Source organism: Xenopus laevis, chromosome 2L (assembly GCF_017654675.1).
Source record: "Xenopus laevis strain J_2021 chromosome 2L, Xenopus_laevis_v10.1, whole genome shotgun sequence".
NCBI classification, from domain to species: Eukaryota; Metazoa; Chordata; class Amphibia; order Anura; family Pipidae; genus Xenopus; species Xenopus laevis.
In genome coordinates this window covers 142,022,826-142,043,811 of record NC_054373.1, presented here as the reverse complement: position 1 = coordinate 142,043,811, position 20,986 = coordinate 142,022,826, and the positions used below count along the sequence as shown (strand labels likewise).

Below are 20,986 nucleotides of genomic sequence, written 5' to 3'. Positions count from 1 at the left end.
ACTCATAATTTCTTCCAAACTCTTTTCTCTTACTTTTCTCATCCCCCTTATGATTAATTGTTTTCCAGCTTTTTGCTTCACTTCACTTCTGTCTCCTTGTTATTCTCACAAGGAATGAAACAAGTTTGTTATTTGTAACATTTTGGTTCCTATGTTATTTTGTTAGCTCACAAGTCCCCTTGTGGCATATACCTCCATCGCCATGGTCCAGCCTGCATGATTGTAAGGGCATTTTTATTTTCACTGAATGAGATTTAGTTATCAGTTATATTATATATATATAATTTAGTGACACTAATAAGTCTTTGCTGGTTTTTTTGGTGAAAAAGAATTCTAATTCTTGGTTTTGGCTTTCATTTAGAGCTCCATGAACCTTCCTCCGGATAAGGCCCGGCTCCTGCGACAGTATGATAACGAAAAGAAGTGGGATCTTATCTGTGACCAGGTATGGCTTCATGGTTTCAGTCCAACACGTGTTGAGAGAAGCTGACAAAACACACAGCATCTAATAGCTAGACTCTTGTCTTTAGATAGTAAAGTTTTTTATAGCAGAAAAGGGGATTTGCAGATGATCCTTCCTCAGTCTATCTCTACTTATTTTATAGCATAAGGTAAAGCCATGGAGCACTATGCGAGAAGTTAGACTGCAAGGCATTGATTTGTTCCCATAATGAACATTGGCAATGTATATGCATTGGATAAATATCTCCCGTTGTGAACATGGATAAGAGCACACAAACATAATGCAATACCATGAAATCGGTGAAGCTGGAAGCCATTACAAACTTGTTTAAACTGCTTGTTCAAAATACTTGGCTTATCGCATGTGCACAATGCACAAGAGCCTTGAATAACCTGTAAAATATATTCTTAGAAATGGTGCTGGTGTCACTTGGGTCCCATGATATCTGTCATATTCCCACTGTTTATTGACCTTTCACAGCATTAACCCTTAGAGCTAACTAGCTAGAAAAATTAGGGGTACAAACTGACAGGTGATTTTGTTTTTATTGGCTGATGTCTAAGCAGTTGATTACCTGTTGCTTGTGTGGTATTTCAGTTGAACCACTAATTTGTGTCTGTGGTCAGTGAAACCATAATACTTTTACTTACAGGGCTGCTGGTAACCCAACGTGGGAAACAAAAATAAAAATAGTTGAAACCTTATACAGAAATAGGAAACAGCGCTCAGCTTTATTCACAAATGGAACTAATTTAAACATCAGTATTTTATTGCAGGTTTAAAAATCGACACACACACACACATGCATGGAATCCATTATCCAGAAAGCTCCGAATTACAGAAAGGCCATCTCCCATAAAATCCATTTTATCTAACCAATCCAAATTCTTAAAAATGATTTCCTTTTTTGCTGTAATAATTAAACATTATCTTGCACTTGATTCGAACTAAGATATAATTAATCCTTATTGGAGGCAAAACCAACCTATTGGGTTTATTAAATGTTCTAAATGATCTAAATTACGGAAAGATCATTATCCAGAAAACCCCAGCTCCATGCTGCATAACTAATCCCATACCTGTATATATAAAATAAAAAACGTCATAAATTCTTGCATGCATGGTTTCTCAAGAGAATCTCTGGAAAGTAATTCATACAGACGGCAAATGGTGAATTTTGTTAAAGATATGTTTGTCCTTGCCAGGATATCGTTTAAACCAATGTGGTTTTAAAACGTAATCTATAAATGTGACTTTTTAAAAGGGTCTTGATTTGCTCACTGCACTGATTACATATTATTTTCCTTTGTATTTAAAAGTTATTTATTATTCTAATATAGATTAATGCCGATTTTTAAACTTGCAATAAAAAAATGATTTTTAAATAAATTTGTTTGTGAATAAAGTTGAGCACTATTTCCTAACTCCGTTTAAGCTTGTGTGGTGGTCTCCAGTTTGTAGGTAGTTGCTGGCCGTGGAATTCACACTGTACCAGTAAACAAAGTGAAATAAAATGGTTTATCCATCCCCAGCTGACAAAAGATGTCTTTTTGACCGTTTAAGTTCTCCCTATTGCTCTTTCACTGGAAGTAAAATGGAAGTTGCTGTCTCTAATATCATGATTCACATTGTTAGAATAAAGAATTAGAATAGCATTCCTGTATTTGATTCATGCCTAATGTTTTCATTCTTGCCTTTAAAATGAATCTGAATTTTTTTTTTTTTTTCAGGAGCGCTTTCAAGTGAAAAATCCTCCACATACTTACATCCAGAAACTGCAGTCCTTTTTAGACCCTGCTGTCACACGAAAGGTAATGTGTGTTCTATAATGTTGGGTAATGCACTAGTATTTTTTTATCTGCCAGAGTATATCCTTATTTATTGGTAGCACTGCTGCATGATGTCTGTCTGTATTCGGTACAGGTGCCAGGTGGTACAGTGTATTGGTAATTAGCGCACAGCCTGTATCAGACTCAGTGCATCAACCCCTGTATGGATCCACATTCTAAGAACAGACACCACTGAATTTAAGTAGGGAGGCACTGAACAGGCAAAAAAATTGCAGTTGCTGTATTGAAGTGCTGTATGCACTGTACCCTGTTTAGTGTTCCCTATACTTGAATTCAATAGTGACAGATGCCAGGTGGTGGCTACCACAACAGCACTTCTCTAGTGCACCTTAAATGTTGTTATGATCATGTTTATATTGATTTGTGCACAATACATGAATAACCAGTAGGATATCCTCTCGTACATCTGTGGAATGCCTCTTGTTACACGATCACAGCTGCCAGCATTTGTTAGATTGGAAGATGCTTAGCATTATAGTTATTGGTTTATCATGCAGAAATAAGGTAAACAATATAAACAAGATACAGAAAAATCTTTAGACCCCTGAAATGCATGTATACATTAATAAAAAGTGCAACAGATACATCCGATAAAGAGAGCCAAGAGAAATTGCAGTCCAAAAGGAGTAGGGGTATGAGACGCAAGGATTAGGGATTCCATCTTGCTATTTTTTTTGCTGTTTGCTGAGTGAGGAAGAGGTATGTTGGGTGCATATTTTTTCATAGAAGGACTAGATATAAACTAACATGGATGGCAAATCTCTCTTCTAACGTTCTATCATAATTTCATTTAGAAATTTAGAAGGCGAGTACAAGAATCCACTAAAGTTCTGCGTGAGCTGGAAATCTCTCTCCGGACCAATCATATTGGGTGAGAAACAAGCATTTTCTTTCTGATTAATGAATAGTAGGGATACACCGAATTCAGGATTCAATTCGGGATTCAACCTTTTTCAGCAGGATTCGGCCAAATCCAAGTGCCTGGCTGAGTTTAAAAAATCACATAACTTTTCGTTACCCAAACAGGGAAGTCAAACATTTTTTTTTTACTTGCACTGAGCACGTGGCTCTCTTCCCCCCCCTAATTTACATATACAAATTAGGATTCGGTTCAGGATTCGACTGAATCCTAAAATAGTGGAATAGACTTCCAGCTGTGTCTGTCCCTCTGTCTGTCCATAGTATATACAAGTAGTGTGATATTTGAAAGCTATTAGAACTTGAATATTTAAAGTTGCGTTTGCTGCTTCTGATGAATCGACATCCTATGTAAACAGATGCCCCTATAATTCCTTGTGCCCCCAGAATTTCCTGGCTACTGTACACAAGAGTGTTCTTCTGTCTGCTCAGCAATGCCTATGGCACACTATGCATTCTCTCCACCAGGGAAAAAATGCCAGTGGAGAAAAGGCAGACACAGGCTGAAACTGCCCCTTATATGTGTTCATTGACATACAGTAAATCTGTCTGACACTGCATAATCTGGGAAGATTTTGGGCAGAAAAAGTTCAAGTTTGTGAATGAAAAGGCATGTACCAGCTAAAACCATATAGCATTTTATTTTTTCACTGGTGGAGAAAATGCAAATAATGGGCATCTCAGTGTTTTGTCGTCTGCTGTGCTGTAACTATTTCCAATAAATCCATTGGGAGGCAAAAAAAGATGAAGGGGTATCGGCCCTTTATGCAATGAATTTTCATCATTATAAAAATAAATTCTGCCTGATAAACATTCTCCTGTAATTTTCTTAAATACTGACTTAAGCAGGCTGTTAGCCTCCCTTGTGCAGCAGTGCATAATGAATCGTACAGTGACAGAACACTGAAGTCCAGGTGCCGGTGCAGCAGGAATCCGGATGAGGGAGCAGCTGAAACGGAAACACAAGAGACAGGAACAGCCGTATTTCCTGCAAGCGATATCTTCCATTTTTGGGATTGCTGCTTAGCTCTCGCATTCATGCTTCTCAATGCCTACACTCACTTTGCAGTTGCTGCCACTTGCTTTTCATTACCATCACCTATGTAACAGATTGGTGCTGATGAGAGATCCTGGGAGGTTCTGGAAGCTGGATTTGCCAGGGCTGCTTGTGTTTTGGGTAACTTGTAAGACTAAAGATCCAAGGCATACTGGAGTACATTAGCCACATTGCCAAGACACTAAATACCATCGCCCATAGAGCTGATTGCATTAACAGCAACAGACAGAGATGGTGTGAAAGATTACTTTAAATGGGCTGTTCACTAACTTTTAGTATAATGTAGTAGAGAGTGATATTCTGTGACAGTTTGCAATTGACTTTAATTTTTTTCAATTATTTGTGGTTTAAAACTTTAAGCTTTTTTTTCAGCAGCTCTCAGATTTGACATTTCAGCAATCTGGTTGCTAGGGCCCAAATAACCCTAGCATCCATGCATTGATTTGAATAAGAGACTAGAATATGAGTAGAAAATGGTATGAATAGAAAGATAAGTAATTAAAAGGAGCAATAACAATACATGTATAGCCTTACAGAGCATCTGTTTTTAGATGGGGTCAGTGACCCCCATTTGAAAACTGAGTCAGAGTCAGAAGAAGAAGACGGCAAAAACAATTAAAAAAGAAAAAATGAAGGCTAATTGAAAAGTTGCTTAAAATGCGCCATTCTATAACATAGTAAAAGTTAACTTAAACGTGAACCACTCCCTTAATACCGTGGTCCAGGAGATGGGCCCATATAGAGAACTTATAGATCAACATGCTCAGTCTTCAGTATTCCTTATAATATAGCTATTACATCATACCTTTGTATTAGAACAAATTGATCAAGATTGGTTCCTTTAAGCCTACTTAAATATTGTGCTATGCACAGGCTTGCATTGGAAACTCTGCTAAGCCTTTGCATAGCAAAGCACATGCTTTAATGTTTAACTGTGCTGAAAGCATCTTGTGGGTTTAACCTTATGTTAATTTTTCTAACGGTAACCGTGAAGTGCCTAAGGCTTAATGCAGCCTACTATGCTACTGCTGCTCAGCTTTTGCATACTCTCTTTTGGACTGATATATGTTTAAAGGCTAGATTTAAGATTAAAGCATTCCTCCTGAAAGAAAAAAAGTCTCACTGAATAATAAAATGGTTAATTAGAATCTCGGCCCCCAGCAGCTAAGCCACATGTGCTTTCCATCCGAATCATAGTATTTTATGGCCAGTAAATATATGCTCTGAGCATATCCTTACTGTACAGAAGCAGATAAAAGAGGGGCGAGAAGATGCTTTTGACATCCCCCTAGGTGGGACTTGGGCCATAATCTTAATATACGTCAGCCGAAAGCATCCCCTGAAATAGAACATGCAGTCAGACAGGAAATGAGCAGGAGGTGGTGGGGGGACTGGAGATCTTGCAGACAGGAAATAGGCGGGTCGCTGGCCTGGGAGAGGAAAAGCCAGAGCCCAGCATTTCTTCTGTCAGCCTGAGTCATATGCCAAATCTTGTGTGTGTATGTGTGACAGAATGGAGAGCTAAGGGGAAGCACAGCACCTACTCTCCTGTGATAGACTCTCATGTAGAAATGCTCCTATTCACAGGGAAACATGTCTGTGGGTGTATAATATTCATTGTTCATATTTCATTTCTTGTGACAGAAAAGCATTCTTCTCTCCCCGAGCAACAGAATTTCAGGAAACTGGAATGTTGGTAGTTCTACATTAAAAGAACTGTTGCTAAATATCTTGCCATGTATCAGAATCCTGGATTTTAGTGCATCCTTGTATATTCCTGTTACACACAGTGTCCGGTAAAGGTGGCCATAGACGAAAAGATCCGCTCGTTTGGCAACATCGACAAATGAGCCGATCTTTCCCCGATATGCCCTATGGCCGAACGATCAGATTACTATAAGAGTGCAATGGGCTCCGGCGGGATCAGTCGGGACAAAATCAAACCTGTCCGATCGACCAAACGACCGATCTCCACCGGACGAAAAATGTCGGGACTCGCCACACATGGTCCGAAAATCATACGAATCCTCGATTTGTGTGATAGGATCTTTGTGTCTATGGCCACCTTAACTCTCACATTAGGAGAGAGCATTTTTTTTTTACAGGAAACCCCCTTGCTGAATAGTTGTACAAAATACAAATGTTCTTTTGGGTACAAATGAGGCATAACGGCATATTTTGCTGGGTAGGGGTCACTGCAGTCAAATGGCACTCTATCCATCTTCTCCTTCTATATACACAAGGCTCTTCAAACAAAAGTAATTATTTGTTCTGAGACTGAAACTTTAAATGCAAAATACGTCTTAAATGGTCTGTTAACCCAAATAATGTTTTTGCAGAAATGCAATAGAAACTGAAAGCAGTATTTATGGGCAGATATTGGTCGGGCACGCCAACAGAAGTGCTTCATGCACAGTCTAATAAGCTGCCTAGGAGGTCGGTAAGGACTGAATTGGCAGCTTTTATCAGCCCGTGTATGCCCACCTTTGGTTTGCCCAGGTTCTGTACCCAGAGCATTCATTGCAAGTTAGGGATAAGTTTGGTGAGCTACCCTTCACCTGAGGAGTTAATATTAAATTTTCTGTTGAAAATTAAATGAACAACCCTATGATGATCTTCATATTCAAGTTGTTCTTTGTCACCTGCTAGGGCAGCCACCTGGCCTCTATAAATGATACTAGTTATAAATAGGGGAGAAGTGCGATAGGAAGGCCAAATTACGTCTCAGATTGATTTTGTATGCAGCATCTGTCATGATTTTAATAATCTTGCCTTTGCTGGGTCTGACTCCTGAAACAGTGTAGCAGAAGTCAGCTGATAAACAAACCTGAAGAACTTCTGTTACATTCAGTGGTGCTGTCGAGTTTAGAAAGTTGCAGCAAAAAGCCGCTCCTGGTGACTTTGACAAATTTCTAGTTTGATCGAAATTTGGCTGTTAATTAGACCTACCCGCGTCAACAATACTTTGAGACACCCAAAGGAGACCCATCCCCTCCTCTCTTCTTCTTTCTTCCTCGGACTATTCCCAAACTCTATCTCTTTGATACTCTCTCTTTCTTCTTTTCTATATAAATGAATGTTAACAAATGCATTAAAGAAAATCTTTTAAAAAAAACAACAAAAAAAAATAGAAATTTGTCTCTTCTAGTGCAGAGAGCGAGTTTGGCTCAAGCAAGGACTGCCTGCACCATTCTATATGCATCAGCCAGGTCACTTAATTAAATAACTTTAAAGAGTGGTGTTCCATTACCCTCACATTATAGATTTTCTTTGCCAGCATAGATCAGTTGGCACAGAAATACCAGATTGCATTCCCTTTGTGCCTCCTGCCATTGATATGAATGGAAGCTGTCTCTTACAGCTTGTGACAGGTGGTTTCAGTTAATTTGTATGACAGTAGCCTGGGGGGGTTCACCCCTTTAAGAAAAAAGTAAATAACTGGCATGTTAGTTTAATGGATCAGCATCTGTGCCTAGCTGTTCTGTAATAGCCCCCTTGTTTTGTGAGAGTTAAAGGGCAGAGAAGCTGTGCATCAGGCAGTTATAGCAGAAAAATAGAAACCTAACAGGGACTTTTTTATGGACCTTTTTGGGACCTCTGAGCTGCCATTTAACATGCCCCAAATGATTCTGCTAGATAATTACTGTGAGACAATACTGTCTCAGAGCTGAGCACTGCACCTCTTGCACACGTATTTATTTTCTTAACTGAGATGACTCTGAGGCCTGAATTCTATATGCAAGGGAGACCACAGATTACTCATTTGTGCAGTGTTGAAGCCGCACTGCACTTGGTATGTCGTGAATAGAGATGCCACAAATCTAAATCGCCTGTGCTTAGGTAAAAATGTTAGTCTTCTGAATCATAGAATGGCCTCCCTCCAGGCATTTTGGTTTTATTATTCATGCACAGATCCCTTGAGTGGGTGCAAATGTAGCACTTTCACCCTCCTGCAACTAAATTATAGCTATTTTCAGGAATTCCCCAAAAAAAAATCCACTATAAATTGTAATTTGTAATGTCACGCGGTTCTCTTTCCTGTTTCCCTCAAATGTTTTTGTTTCGGAATCCATGCCAAAACCTTTATATAGAAGAAAATACAATTTATTGTACATGGTCGGCTATTAGATATTCCAGTAGCAGGAAGTTATGTTATACTGTCAGCATGCAACCTTGGAAGGTATTTAGAAAATAACAAGCCTACAACTATAACATACTACACTCTACATGTAACACGTGAGTACAGTGGTCTCCTGAAGAACTTGTTTGCTAAGTCACCTTTTTCAAATCCTGAGCTGGCAATAAATGTCACTCCAGTAAAGTTCTGTTTGAGTACGAAATAAAGCTCAAGTCGGTAGCTTTTTGGCCAGTGTATGGGGCCCTTCGACAGGCTTCCCCAACTGATATCTAGCCCAAAATCAGCCAGATGTCGATCGGGCAGTTTTAAAAATCCTGTCGGATTGAGTACCGCATTGGTTTGTTGATGCTGTCCTTGCAGCGATTGCCTGCATTCCTGGCATAGTGATCCAATAATTGGGCCCTAGGGCCCATGATGGAATCAGCCCAATAGTGCCCACTCAAGGTGATCCTCTCATTTGACGACCTCTCCAAATTAGCGGACCTGTCCATGTATGACCACTTTTAGACAAATACTCCAATGAAGCAGGATGTGTGTTTAAACAGGCCACTAACAAAATAATGGAAGAGTGTCTTAATAGGGTGCTAGAGCTCCACAAACCACCCAGGCAGCCCCTATAAGCACTGGCACATATTCCAATAATTATCAAAAGCTGAACAGACGTTTCGTTTCCTTTCGGCAGGCAAATTTTCACTCAGGCGAACGATCGTTACTCTGCAAATTCACCAAAATGCGAATTTTCCACTATATCACCCTTCTCTCCAGAGTCTGCTTCGCCAGGTTAATCCTGGCGAACTGATAGTATGAAGCTACATCCTCAACAATCTTATGTTAGTGACATCATATCCTGTATGCAGAAAAGTTATAAAAAATACAACTGCTTTTTTTTTTATATATATATCTATATATATATATATATATACTTTAAAGTGGGATTATGTTTAAAATTTGTAACTGTATATGTATATATATATATATATATATATATATATATATATATATATATATATATATATATATATATATATAGATATATATAGATGTATATATATATAGATATACTTTGAAATGCTCCTGCTAACAAATTTTCACTGGCGAAACTTCGTCAGCGTTCTTTGCATTTTGATCAATAAGCATGGAAAATTAACTGCACTAAGTTGCGCAAAGTGTGGCAGAGCCTTCCGAGGCCAAAATTCACCCTTTAGTAAATTTCCCTCATAGACAGTCCAGACCAAATGAAGCCAACAAAATCAACGACATGTTTCTGATGGTAAATGAGCTTTGGCACTATTAGGATCCAGGGGTCATTTATTGGATCTGGTTTCAACAAGGTATGTGCATTTAAATATAAAGCCATGATGAGTGTTCACCTCATTACTAATGAAGCTTTGGCTATACTGATGGCAGTGGAATAACTCAAACCACATGGCTTAATAAGGAGTCACTGCAAGGTTTGTTGAGCATAACAATGATGTGTAAACGTGGCTTCACAACATCCCAATCAAGCAGGGCAAACATCTATTAATGGGCAAATAGCCACCATTCACCAGAAGAATATGCCACAACTCTATTACGTTGTATAGGGTTTTGGAGCTCTCAATTGGCAATGTCCCTGCAAAGCCACGTTGCCCTTTAGTAAATTTGCCCCTATGAATTTACCACTTCTCTGTGGGATCCATTTACAGAATTATATTGCTAGGTTGAAATAAATGCAGCAATTCATCGCAACCACAATATCTCTTTTTTTATCTGCAATTGTCCCAGTGTGATTTTTGTCTCTCTCTTAACCACGGTTCTAACTAAACACATAAACAAGCCGAGTAGTTTTCATTACTTTAGCTTCTGTTAAATGTGCCTCACTCAGCAGATTCTCTCAGTCCATACGGTCTATTAAGGTGGCCATAGACATTCCGATAATATTGTAAGTAAAAATTTTCGTACAATATTTGCTGCGTGTCAAGCCTCACGGAACTCGTAAGGCTTGAGATGATTGTTCAATAAAGGTTTTTTTTTCCTTTTAACTTTTTGGTCTGACTTTGCTTGGCCTTCAGTGTGCCCTACACCCTTTATTTTTTGTTGCTATACGGTTTATGTCCACTCCTTTGAGCTGAGAGCCTGGGCCTGGAGCACTTGGGCCATTCCTCTACTCGGTGAGTCTTTAACAAACAGGAGTGTTTATGCTAACTATTTATCTCTTTAAAGTGGCGTTCTACCATACAAAAGACCCTCGCAGCCGCTGTGGACAGAGGGGCCTGTGCCACAGGGTCTGCTGTATGCGAGTCAGAAGTGAAGAAAAATTTGCCGCCATTAAGCAATGGGCAGATGAGTGGCAGACAGGAGTCGAGGAGGTTGTTTGACATGCGCAGTGGCTGATGGTACATGCCAGGTCCCACTGAAGTTCTTTTGGCAGGGGCCCCATAGTTAGTCATAGTTATGCCACCGAGTGTCGCACTGATTTGGCATTAACAATGACGCTACAGACACAATGATATACCTTGCTCTGGCATTTTCCCTTGGCAGTTATGCTTGTATTTATCTATTAATTAAAGGGATGGTAATGGTACATTACAAGCGCTCCAGGGTTTTTTCCTTACAATTACAGATATAGATCATAAATAATTTAATAGCTGTAGGAAATGAGTTTTTGCTGGCTGTGGCCAAACGTCTTGTTTAATATTTTTCTAATTGCATTTCAGCTCACATTTATATTTCTGTGACACATGATATGATGTCAGGTAGTGGAAACATTAAGAATCCTGTGTGCATGTGTACATAATGTGATATTTAATATAGGAACCTTTTTGTCTCTTATTGCTTGTTTCCTCTCTAACCCCACAGGAAAACCAGAAGCCCATGCAGAAAGTTTCTCGTTTTTTTTTTCTGTCTGTAATGATTCTTTATTTCTGTGCTCAGGAAATTATGTGGCCTACAGTTTGTTGTCAATATAATTACTGGTAATGTGGAGTGTATAGAAGCCTTGTAGGCCTCAGGCAGAACATTATTATGGCTGATATTCTTCTGCAAATGTTCTGTAAGGCTGGAAGATCATTTTTTATATGTTTTGAAGGATACCAAACATCCCTTACCTGTATGGCAGCCATACACATTTAATATACAGTAGAACCCCCATTTTACATTTTTCCAGGGGACCAAGAAAAAATTATTTAAAATCAGGGAAATGTGTTAAAGTAACGTTTTAAAGGTCTCTCTGTCAGTCACATACACAACCTAAAGCAATAAGTGACTGGTGCAGGACTGTAGAAGGGGCCGACTAATTGGAATTGACCATTTACAGGCAGAACCAAGGCAAAATATACATCTGGTTAGTACCTCTATTTCACAAATAATAACATTCATAGAGAAAAAAAAGCAGTTTTTATATACATCAGGACAACATGTAAAATCCAGGAAAACATTACTTAAAATCAAGGAAATGCACCCATTGAAATGCATTATAAATTGACGGGACCACAAATAAAAAATGTAAAATGAGGTAAAACTTAAAATCGAGGTTTCACTGTAAATAGCATAGCTAAATAGGTGGTTCCCATAGCTTCCCAGGAGGAATCATCACACAGCCTTGATCATAGTATATGGAGAGAGCAGCTTATGCAGAGCCAATATGGGAATGGAGGAGGGGATGGGAATAAATAGTAATTGTTATTGATTGCATGGAATATCTCTTAGCTATATTTTGATATATTTTAATACCATGCCTATTGTTGTTGGGTATTTCATGTATTAATCTGCCCCTCTTTATGATTCTTCAGCTTTTTTTTTTAAAGTGTAGGTTAAAGACAGTGGCCTTCCTTCTGGTCCAAAGGCTGCATGTTTGTACAGCCTTCATGTCAGACTCAGAGGCAGTGCAACAGGCTGGCAATACAATAATACTGGGACTGCAGCCTTATGAACTTCTTGCTAATCCCAGCCTAGCATCAAAGCTGTAAGCATCATGCAGCTTTCTGACCCCACCAAGGTTGGAAAATGTATCCAGTAGTTGCAAGAATATTTAACAGACTGCTGCTGTTTGCAAACTGGGTCAAGCAATAAGGCAATGCACTTATAATATAGGTACAGTAGAACCCCCTTCAGAGAAAATCAGGGAAATGTGTTAAAGTCATTTTTACTTCAAGTTTAAAAGCACAGGAGTCCGTTTTACTTTGAGATACAATATTTACTGTTAATAACAAGGGTTATTACACTATGGGGGGCATGTGCAAGGCCTCTCTGTCAGTCACATACATAACCTAAAGCAATAAGTGTTTGGTGCAGGACTGTATAAGGGGCAGATTAATTGGAATTGACCATTTACGGGCAGAACCATGGCAAAATATACATCTGGTTAGTATTTTAAACCTCTATTTCACCAGTTAAAACATTCAAAAAGCAGTTTTTAGTCCATCAGGACAACATTTTGATGGAAAATACAGGAAAACTTTACTTTAAAATCAGGGATACACACCCATTGAAATCCATTATAAATTGGTGGGACCACAAATAAAAAAATGTAAAATGTGGTAAAACTTAAAATCAGGGCACTTAAAGTTGGGATTTCACTGTATTTCTATATACATTGTAGAGACAAAAATGGCATAAGACATTGAGGGTCATTTATCAACACTGGACAAATATGCCCATGGGCAGTAACCAAATCAGATTTCTGCATTCATTGTTCTACTTGCAACTGGCTTTAAAAAGCTAATCACTGATTGGTTGCTATAGCTAACTGTCCATGGGCAAATTTGCCCAGTGTTGATAAATGAGCTTCACTGTCTTTGAAACAGACACTGATTCTGAAGTTGTATTCTCTTTCAAATCTGCAGCATAACAGGCGGCTATGAATTGGTCACAGCAGGGGTGGAATGGCCTTTTTAACTCATAATAGTTTGAGAACTGTGAAATGGACAACCCTGATCCAATGTCAAAAGACCAGTTATTCTTTAATGGCATGGGTCTAACCTTTAGCATTGGCTTCCCACCCACCAGTAAGGTTCCCCTTACAATAATGAATTCTAGAAGCATGAATGGGGCTTTTTAAAGATGTTGTTTCCCTGGACCTTCACTATAGCACTTTGCTTCTATGGACATTGCTGCCTGGAATACTTGATGACTTATAGCTGCATTTTTGTTGCACACACATATCCAGTATTTTTGATGTCTTATAGCTGCATTTTTGTTGCACACACATATCCAGTATTTTTGATGTCTTATAGCTGCATTTTTGTTGCACACACATATTCAGTATTTTCAAATATTTGAATACAGTTTTTTAATTTTGTTATATTCTTTAACTTATAGGCATTTGTTAAAGGGACACTGTCATGGGAAAACATGTTTTTTTTTCCCAAAATGCATCAGTTAATAGTGCTGCTCCAGCAGAATTCTGCACTGAAATACATTTCTCAAAAGAGCAAACAGATTTTTTTATATTCAATTTTGAAATCAGACACGGGGCTAGACATATTGTAATTTTTCCAGCTGCCCCAGTCATGTGACTTGTGCTCTAATAAACTTCAGTCACTCTTTAGTGTTGTACTGCAAGTTGGAGTGATATCACCCCCCTTCCTCCCCCGCCCCAGTAGCCTAACAAAAGAACAATGGGAAGGTAACCAGATAACAGCTCCCTAACACAAGATAACAGCTCCCTGGTAGATCTAAGAACAGCACACAGTAAAAGCCAAGTCCCACTGAGACTGATTCAGTTACATTGAGTAGGAGAGATAACAGCCTGCCAGAAAGTAGTTCCATCCTAAAGTCCAGGCACATGTCACATGACTGGGGGTAGCTGGGAAACTGACAATATGTCTAGCCCCATGTCAGATTTCACAATTGAATATAAAAAAATCTGTTTGCTCTTTTGAGAATTGGATTTCAGTGCAGAATTCTGTTGGAGCAGCACTATTTCCCATGACAGTATCCCTTTAAAATACACTTAATTTTTTCATTGCAACCACCTTTTGGGTTAAGCAGTTTGTTGAATTTGATCAATTACATTGCTCAGCCCTGTATAATTTATAATATATTTACGTGCCTTTACTACTGATACAGTTCTTCTAAACTGGGTATGGTTAGCTGCAATTCCCAACCTTTCACCATCAAAAACACTAGGAGGTCCATCAGATCAGATATGCATAAAACAAATGTCTGTGGGAATCTTAATTTCTCAATTCTCAATTTTTCCACTGTTTTTAGCTACTGGGTGAGAGAAGATATTGTCTGCTATGTTATTCTATGAAACTTGGTTGTTAAAGGGAATGTTACCATTTGTACCTGTACACCCTACTAATCCATTTACTTGTTTGTAGGTGGGTCCGGGAGTTTCTGAACCATGACAACAAAGGCCTGGACGTGCTGGTGGAGTATCTCTCTTTTGCACAGTGCGCAGTCATGTAAGACTTGTCCTGTGTTCTTTATTTGGGGAATTCTTTTGGAGGTTTTCCCACCTGGTTATAAATTACCTGTCTTAATTATTTAAAAGGGAAAAATGATTTATAAGTGCAAAAGCATACCAACAAAATTGTTTCTGGCCTACTTTACCATTTTATGTATTCAGGGAGTCCTTGAGTTACATACTCCCAACTTACATACAACTCACACTTACAGACGGGGGCTGTTACAGTAACATACTATGGTTTGCTTGACTTTTATTAGCATTTAGCTATAATAAACCACCTGCCCCAATCCTCTATGGTGTGTGTTGTCTACTGCTGAGCACAGAAAGGTAAAAATAAATACTATGTTAAGACAAACATCTGTCTAAGTGGCATTTAATAAGTAAATGTATATGTTTCAACTTACATACAAATTCAACTTAAGAACAAACCTACAGACCCTATCTCGTACGTAACTGAGGGACTGCCTGTATATGGGCTACTTAAACACTGTTTCTCCTTGCAACTCATTGTGTAGCTGAGTTTACTTTGTGTGAACTTAGGAGCAGACAAGGGATTTCTAGAAAGCACTTAACACCAAAAATAGGGAGGGTGCTTTTCACAGCTCTTTATTGAATGTCATAAATCTAAATGATTTAGAATTTGCACTGAACAGGGCTGTTAGCAGACTCTGTATGTGATTATCCTCTGCTCTGTATTCCTATGTTTCTCCTTCCTGAAGTAAAGAGCATGTGTTGTATAACATTTTCTATCTTGTGCTGGCTGCCATGTTTAGTGGAGTGTGCAAGACCCTCTGTTCTTGGTTCCTTACTGCTCTGCTCTTTTGCATTGCCAGGCTGGATATAGTTCCTCTACTGCTTTGTTCCATTGCTTTATCCGACCCTACCTCTCTCCCCCTGCCGCTGAAGCTTTTTGTGTATCCCTCTAATATAGGTTTGATTTTGAGGGCCTGGAAAATGGGGAGGATTGCTTGGTAGAAAAGTCCAAACCATGGAGCAGATCCATCGAGGATCTGCAGCATCCCAACTCCCTGCCTACCCCTTTCGCCAACGGCCTCGCTCGCTCTGCCCGCCAGTCTGTGCTCCGGTATGTATTTGTGTGCCAGCTCCTTGCTAGTCCCCTGCAGCTAGCCTATGCCATGATGTAGTGTTGAAGTCCTTCTATTTCTCCTCTCTCCATATAAGCACTATAAGAAGCAAGGTACATGGATGTGCAATATGGTCATGGTCCAAGAACAAAATACACTGAAATATTTTTTTAGGCTGATAATCCTGGAAAGTGAGGTTCTTCTATGACTTTTACTTTGCATGTTGTATTCTGAAAGAGTTAGGATGGTTTATGTTTATCAGAGGTTTCAGCCACACAAGGGGATACAATTTTTGTTCTGTTCCCTTTTTGTCTCCAAATAGCAGTTACAACACTTTACCTGGCAAAAAGGCTCTGAAGAACTCAAGGCTGGTCAGCCAAAAAGATGATGTCCATGTGTGCATCATGTGCCTCAGGGCTATCATGAACTATCAGGTAAGGGCACATGCTGAGCAGCAGTGCAGCACATTGACTATGCTGTTGGTCACTTGAATCTGAGCTCATTTCAAATAAATGCAGTCTAGGTTCCATTAAGCAAATTCATTCTGTCCTTATATTATTAGTGAATTAGTTCTACTCTCCCTTGCATAGCAATAAACGTTGTGTAATCACATGCTCCACTTCATTTAATGCTTAATAGCTAAGGAGGATTGTGTTTTTTTGTGCATTCAATATACTGCAAATTTCCACTCCATCCAAAAGCTGTTGTTTTTACTTTAACTGAGCACCTAGTGATCATCCCCTTATTAAGAATAGATAATAGAGAATAGGACATGTGTATCAGCTGTTTGTACATACAGTGCACCTTGAATGCATGTAAAAGCAACTAATTAGTGCACATGAATATACAGACAAAATCCCCCACCTCTTCTTGTGGTGACTGAGCAGTGTTTAGGCGGGTAGTGTAAGTTTTGAAGCAAACAATTCTCAGTGTGCATTGATAAATACAACAAATACTATCTTGTTTACACATTTAATTTTCATTGCAAAACATTAGGCAGCATATTATTTTTAAGAGACTTTTTTTTGCTTATGTTGAACAGTACTCTCTCTGTGTTTTTTTAATATATTTATTTATATTTTTTTCAGTATGGCTTCAACTTAGTAATGTCCCATCCTCATGCCGTGAATGAAATTGCTCTCAGTTTAAACAACAAGAATCCAAGGTAAAACTCCTTCTGTACGTCCATAAACCCTACTGCAGTTCCTTCCTGTGCACGCCTGCTATTGAACTGCAGTTTTATTATGACATGCTGACAATTTTAAAAAATGGCAAATGTGTTCATAGACAGAGTTTAGCGAATGGTAATGTTTAAATTGTCTAACAACTGGGCTTATGGGCCTTTCAGTACCCTCCAGATAAAGGGGTTTTCAAGTTACAGGTAGCCATGAGCTGGGAGTTTGACATCCCTGCCCTTAATTCCTAGAAGTGACCTTTAATCCTTTTTCTCCAGAAGTGGGCAAGCTTTCAAGGTGTTCCTAATGGGAAGCAAGATAAGCAATCAGAAGGAAAGGGGATTAGAGTAAATGGTCCATGTATCGATTCATCTGTAAACCAGCATGGATTTGCACTGTGGGTTTGCCCTTGTGGAACAATATTGCCTGTACAGACTAAACAGAAATTTAGTTTTACTGTAAATTACTCCTGGTAGTTACATCTTCAACAAGAAAAAGTTCAGTGCATCCCTAATAATCTACATTCATTTTACATAGCTACATGGTAGTTGAGACTGGAAAAAGACACACATCCATCAAAAAGTCCAGTGAATCTGGAGATGTTTATTATATATCTTCATTATTACGTATATAATGGGCAAATGCACTATGAAATAATACAAATTGTTTAAACAGCTGGGAGCATAGCCAGACGGGGATTTATCTGACCAAAAACCTGTAAAAAATTAAGGAAAACCTACCCAGTTGGCTTTTTACCTGTGATACCTGTGCTCTCATGTATATGTGAAAGGAGGTTCAACTATTAACACAGCTTTTTAAGATCTATTAAAAAAGGGGGACTGGGTGGGCGAAATAAAATATATACCCTACATTTGTACATTTGAAAGGGAAAGATCCTTTATAAATTAAATGTATTCATAAATGCAAATAGAAAAGCAAATTTGTGGTTGGATATTGCTCCTTGTGATTTCTTGAATCCATTTGCCACTATAGCAGTGCACCCATATAAGCTGTGTGCATCTTTTAGCACTGCATGCACCATCCAAACAAATAATGAACTATAGGAAGAAACATATTCATGCTTGTTCATGCGAAATTCTCTGAATGGAACAACATTATGTCAGTATATGGAGTGAACATTTCTCCATGGGATTGGCAACCTAATGTTTTTAGACCATATTACAAGCCTGTGGGTTCATCAGCCAAATTCTATTGGTTGAATCTTAGAAGTTTAAAGAGAACTATATCCACAGGCTGTACCTGACCTTTGCTAGTGTGGCTTTCTATTGCAGTACAGTGAGGCAAAAAGGAAAACCTTGCAAGAATAAATGTACAAACACCATTGTTCATGCCTGTTTCTTGTGTTAAACTTGTTTTCTTACCCTAGAACCAAAGCTTTAGTACTGGAACTCTTGGCTGCTGTGTGCTTGGTCCGAGGAGGCCATGAAATCATTTTATCGGCTTTTGACAACTTCAAAGAGGTAAATATATATATATATATATATTTTTCCCCAGTTTCCTCAGTATTTCCCATGATCACTCAATATTAAAAGAACCCCTTTAAACTGTCAATAAATGCTTTGTTTAGAAAAATTAAGACATTAAGTGGACTGGTACTGTTTCCCATTCTGGTAATTTTAGGTCTGCAAGGAAACGCATCGTTTTGAGAAACTCATGGAGTATTTCAGAAATGAAGACAGCAATATTGACTTCATGGTAAGAAAAGCATCTGAAAAATGTGGAAATTGTTTTGTTTTCACATCCCACTATAGAAAATAACCTGACTTCTTTCCCCTGTAGGTTGCTTGCATGCAGTTTATTAACATCGTTGTTCACTCAGTGGAGGATATGAATTTTCGTGTCCATCTGCAGTTTGAGTTTACAAAGTTGGGCCTTGAAGATTTTTTGGAGGTAAATATAAGGAGGTTGGTAGATATAAAGAAGTCAACAAAACACAAATGCAAAGTTAATGTCCTATGGCTTCCAACAACAGTTGCTTGATTAAGTCCTGTGTTAATCCATTACTGTGTGATGTTGTTGTTCCTTGTAGAAGGCTAAGCACACGGAAAGCGAGAAGCTGCTGGTGCAGATCCAGGCTTATCTGGACAATGTGTTTGATGTCGGTGGCTTGCTAGAAGATGCTGAGACCAAGAACGTTGCACTTGAGAAGGTGGAGGAATTGGAGGAACAATTGTCCCATGTGAGTTTTCTGTCTTTAAATATGTTTAGTCTGCAATTTGTCATCCAGAGTAACTATTCTCTCTTGAAGTTTAGTCACATGACCATATACTTCATGCGAGACATTGAAATGTGAATTTCACATTGTACTTTTACATATCACATCAAGTATGAACTTCATCTCGTATGGCATCAAAACTTTTACTGCCCTTTATCTGCTCTTCTATTTAACTGTGAAGCTCTATTCTTATCCTGGGTATAAAAATAGTGTACTAAACACTAAAAGGGACTTTCTCTTTTCCCTGGGTTTCATTTCAAATATTTAGACAAGCAGCTTTATATACAGTGTTTTGCCCGAAAGGAAATTACCTACAGTTCCTAGCTCAAGTACACATGTTGCAGAATGAAACCTTTGTACTCTGGTGCCTCACACATCTCAGGGTCACTGCTGTACACTGGAGAAATAAAAGCCTATGGGAAAATTTTGTATTGGGTAACTGAAGGATGTATCATTACTCGTTTTAAGCTATTTTTATAATTTGCCTTCTGACTCTTTCCAGCTTTCAGATGGGGGGAGGGTCACTGACCCCCTCTAAAAAATATAAGCTCTATAAGGCTGCAAATTCTTTGTTATTGTTACTTTTTATTAGTGTCTATCTATAGAGACACTCTCCTATTCATATTCCAGTTTCTTATTCAAAGTAGTGCATAGTTGCTAGGGTCATTTGGACCCTAGCAAACCGATTGCAAACTGGAGAGCTGCTGAATAAGAAGCTAAATAACTCAAATATCACAAATAATAATAATTAAGAAGCAGCTGCCAGTTGTCTACATCATACTAAAATCTAATTTAAAGGTGGACAACCCCTTTAATACATTCAGTCTCCTGAAATGTTTTGCTTCTAATTTTATGTGTAGTATTCTTCCATTTCACCTTTCTATGCCTGGCATTACTGACCTGTCCAGAAAGTTACAGACTTGCTGTAGTTACTATAGGGGTGTCATATATAATAAAGATCTTCATTAATTTGACTGTGTAGAAGTATTAAAAAGTATTATATGGCATGCGTGACTGGCAGAGTTCAGTGAATATAGTATTGGCTGTAGACAGTTCAGCCTTTTCATACTTATTTTCTAATCCATTGGTTTTAGGAACTTGGTATATTCTGAAGAGTGGAACATAAACCATTTTGCATTAATCTGTATAATGGCATTTTCACTATGATTAGCAAAACTGTAGTGTGTAAGGCATGTGGAAATGACATAACATATATGTAATTTTGGGAATCCCCTTTCTGGGATGTTTGAAAGGGATTTTTTAAAATTTCTAACAGGGTTTAGTTAGGGAAAAAGAGAAGCCCAGAATCAGTTTTACTTTTGATTTGCTTTGTGAATTTCCAACACGCTGTGAACAAGAGGGGTTTCCTGTACTTGGTGCAATGGATATCGTTGTCAGAAATCTCATGGGCACATTAATGAGAGTAATGTCACCTTTCTCAATTAGATGACTGAAAAGTTACTGGACCTGGAAAATGAGAACATAATGCGGGTGGCAGAATTGGAAAAAACACTTCTACACAGGGAAAAGGAACTGGCAGTTCTCAAGGTGAGTGGAGCAGGGGTGAAAAGTATGTTGGATTTCACGCATTCATGATTTACTGCTGGGAACAGGGGCAGGCACGGATTTGTGGAAAGCCCCAAAGACCTGGGCCTAGGGCAGCAGAATTT

At 38.5% G+C, this 20,986-nt stretch overlaps 1 protein-coding gene across 1 annotated transcript in view; it reads left to right on the top strand.

The window, feature by feature from the left end:
- Positions 1 to 20,986, top strand: part of LOC108707545 (formin-like protein 3) — a 69,086-nt gene that overhangs the window by 31,610 nt on the left and 16,490 nt on the right. The window contains 12 exon segments of the mRNA XM_041582482.1: positions 362 to 445; positions 2,194 to 2,274; positions 3,108 to 3,184; positions 14,732 to 14,815; positions 15,752 to 15,904; positions 16,228 to 16,339; positions 16,994 to 17,070; positions 18,468 to 18,561; positions 18,722 to 18,796; positions 18,881 to 18,991; positions 19,131 to 19,280; positions 20,763 to 20,864. Of these exon segments, the coding sequence (XP_041438416.1) occupies positions 362 to 445; positions 2,194 to 2,274; positions 3,108 to 3,184; positions 14,732 to 14,815; positions 15,752 to 15,904; positions 16,228 to 16,339; positions 16,994 to 17,070; positions 18,468 to 18,561; positions 18,722 to 18,796; positions 18,881 to 18,991; positions 19,131 to 19,280; positions 20,763 to 20,864 (1,200 nt within the window).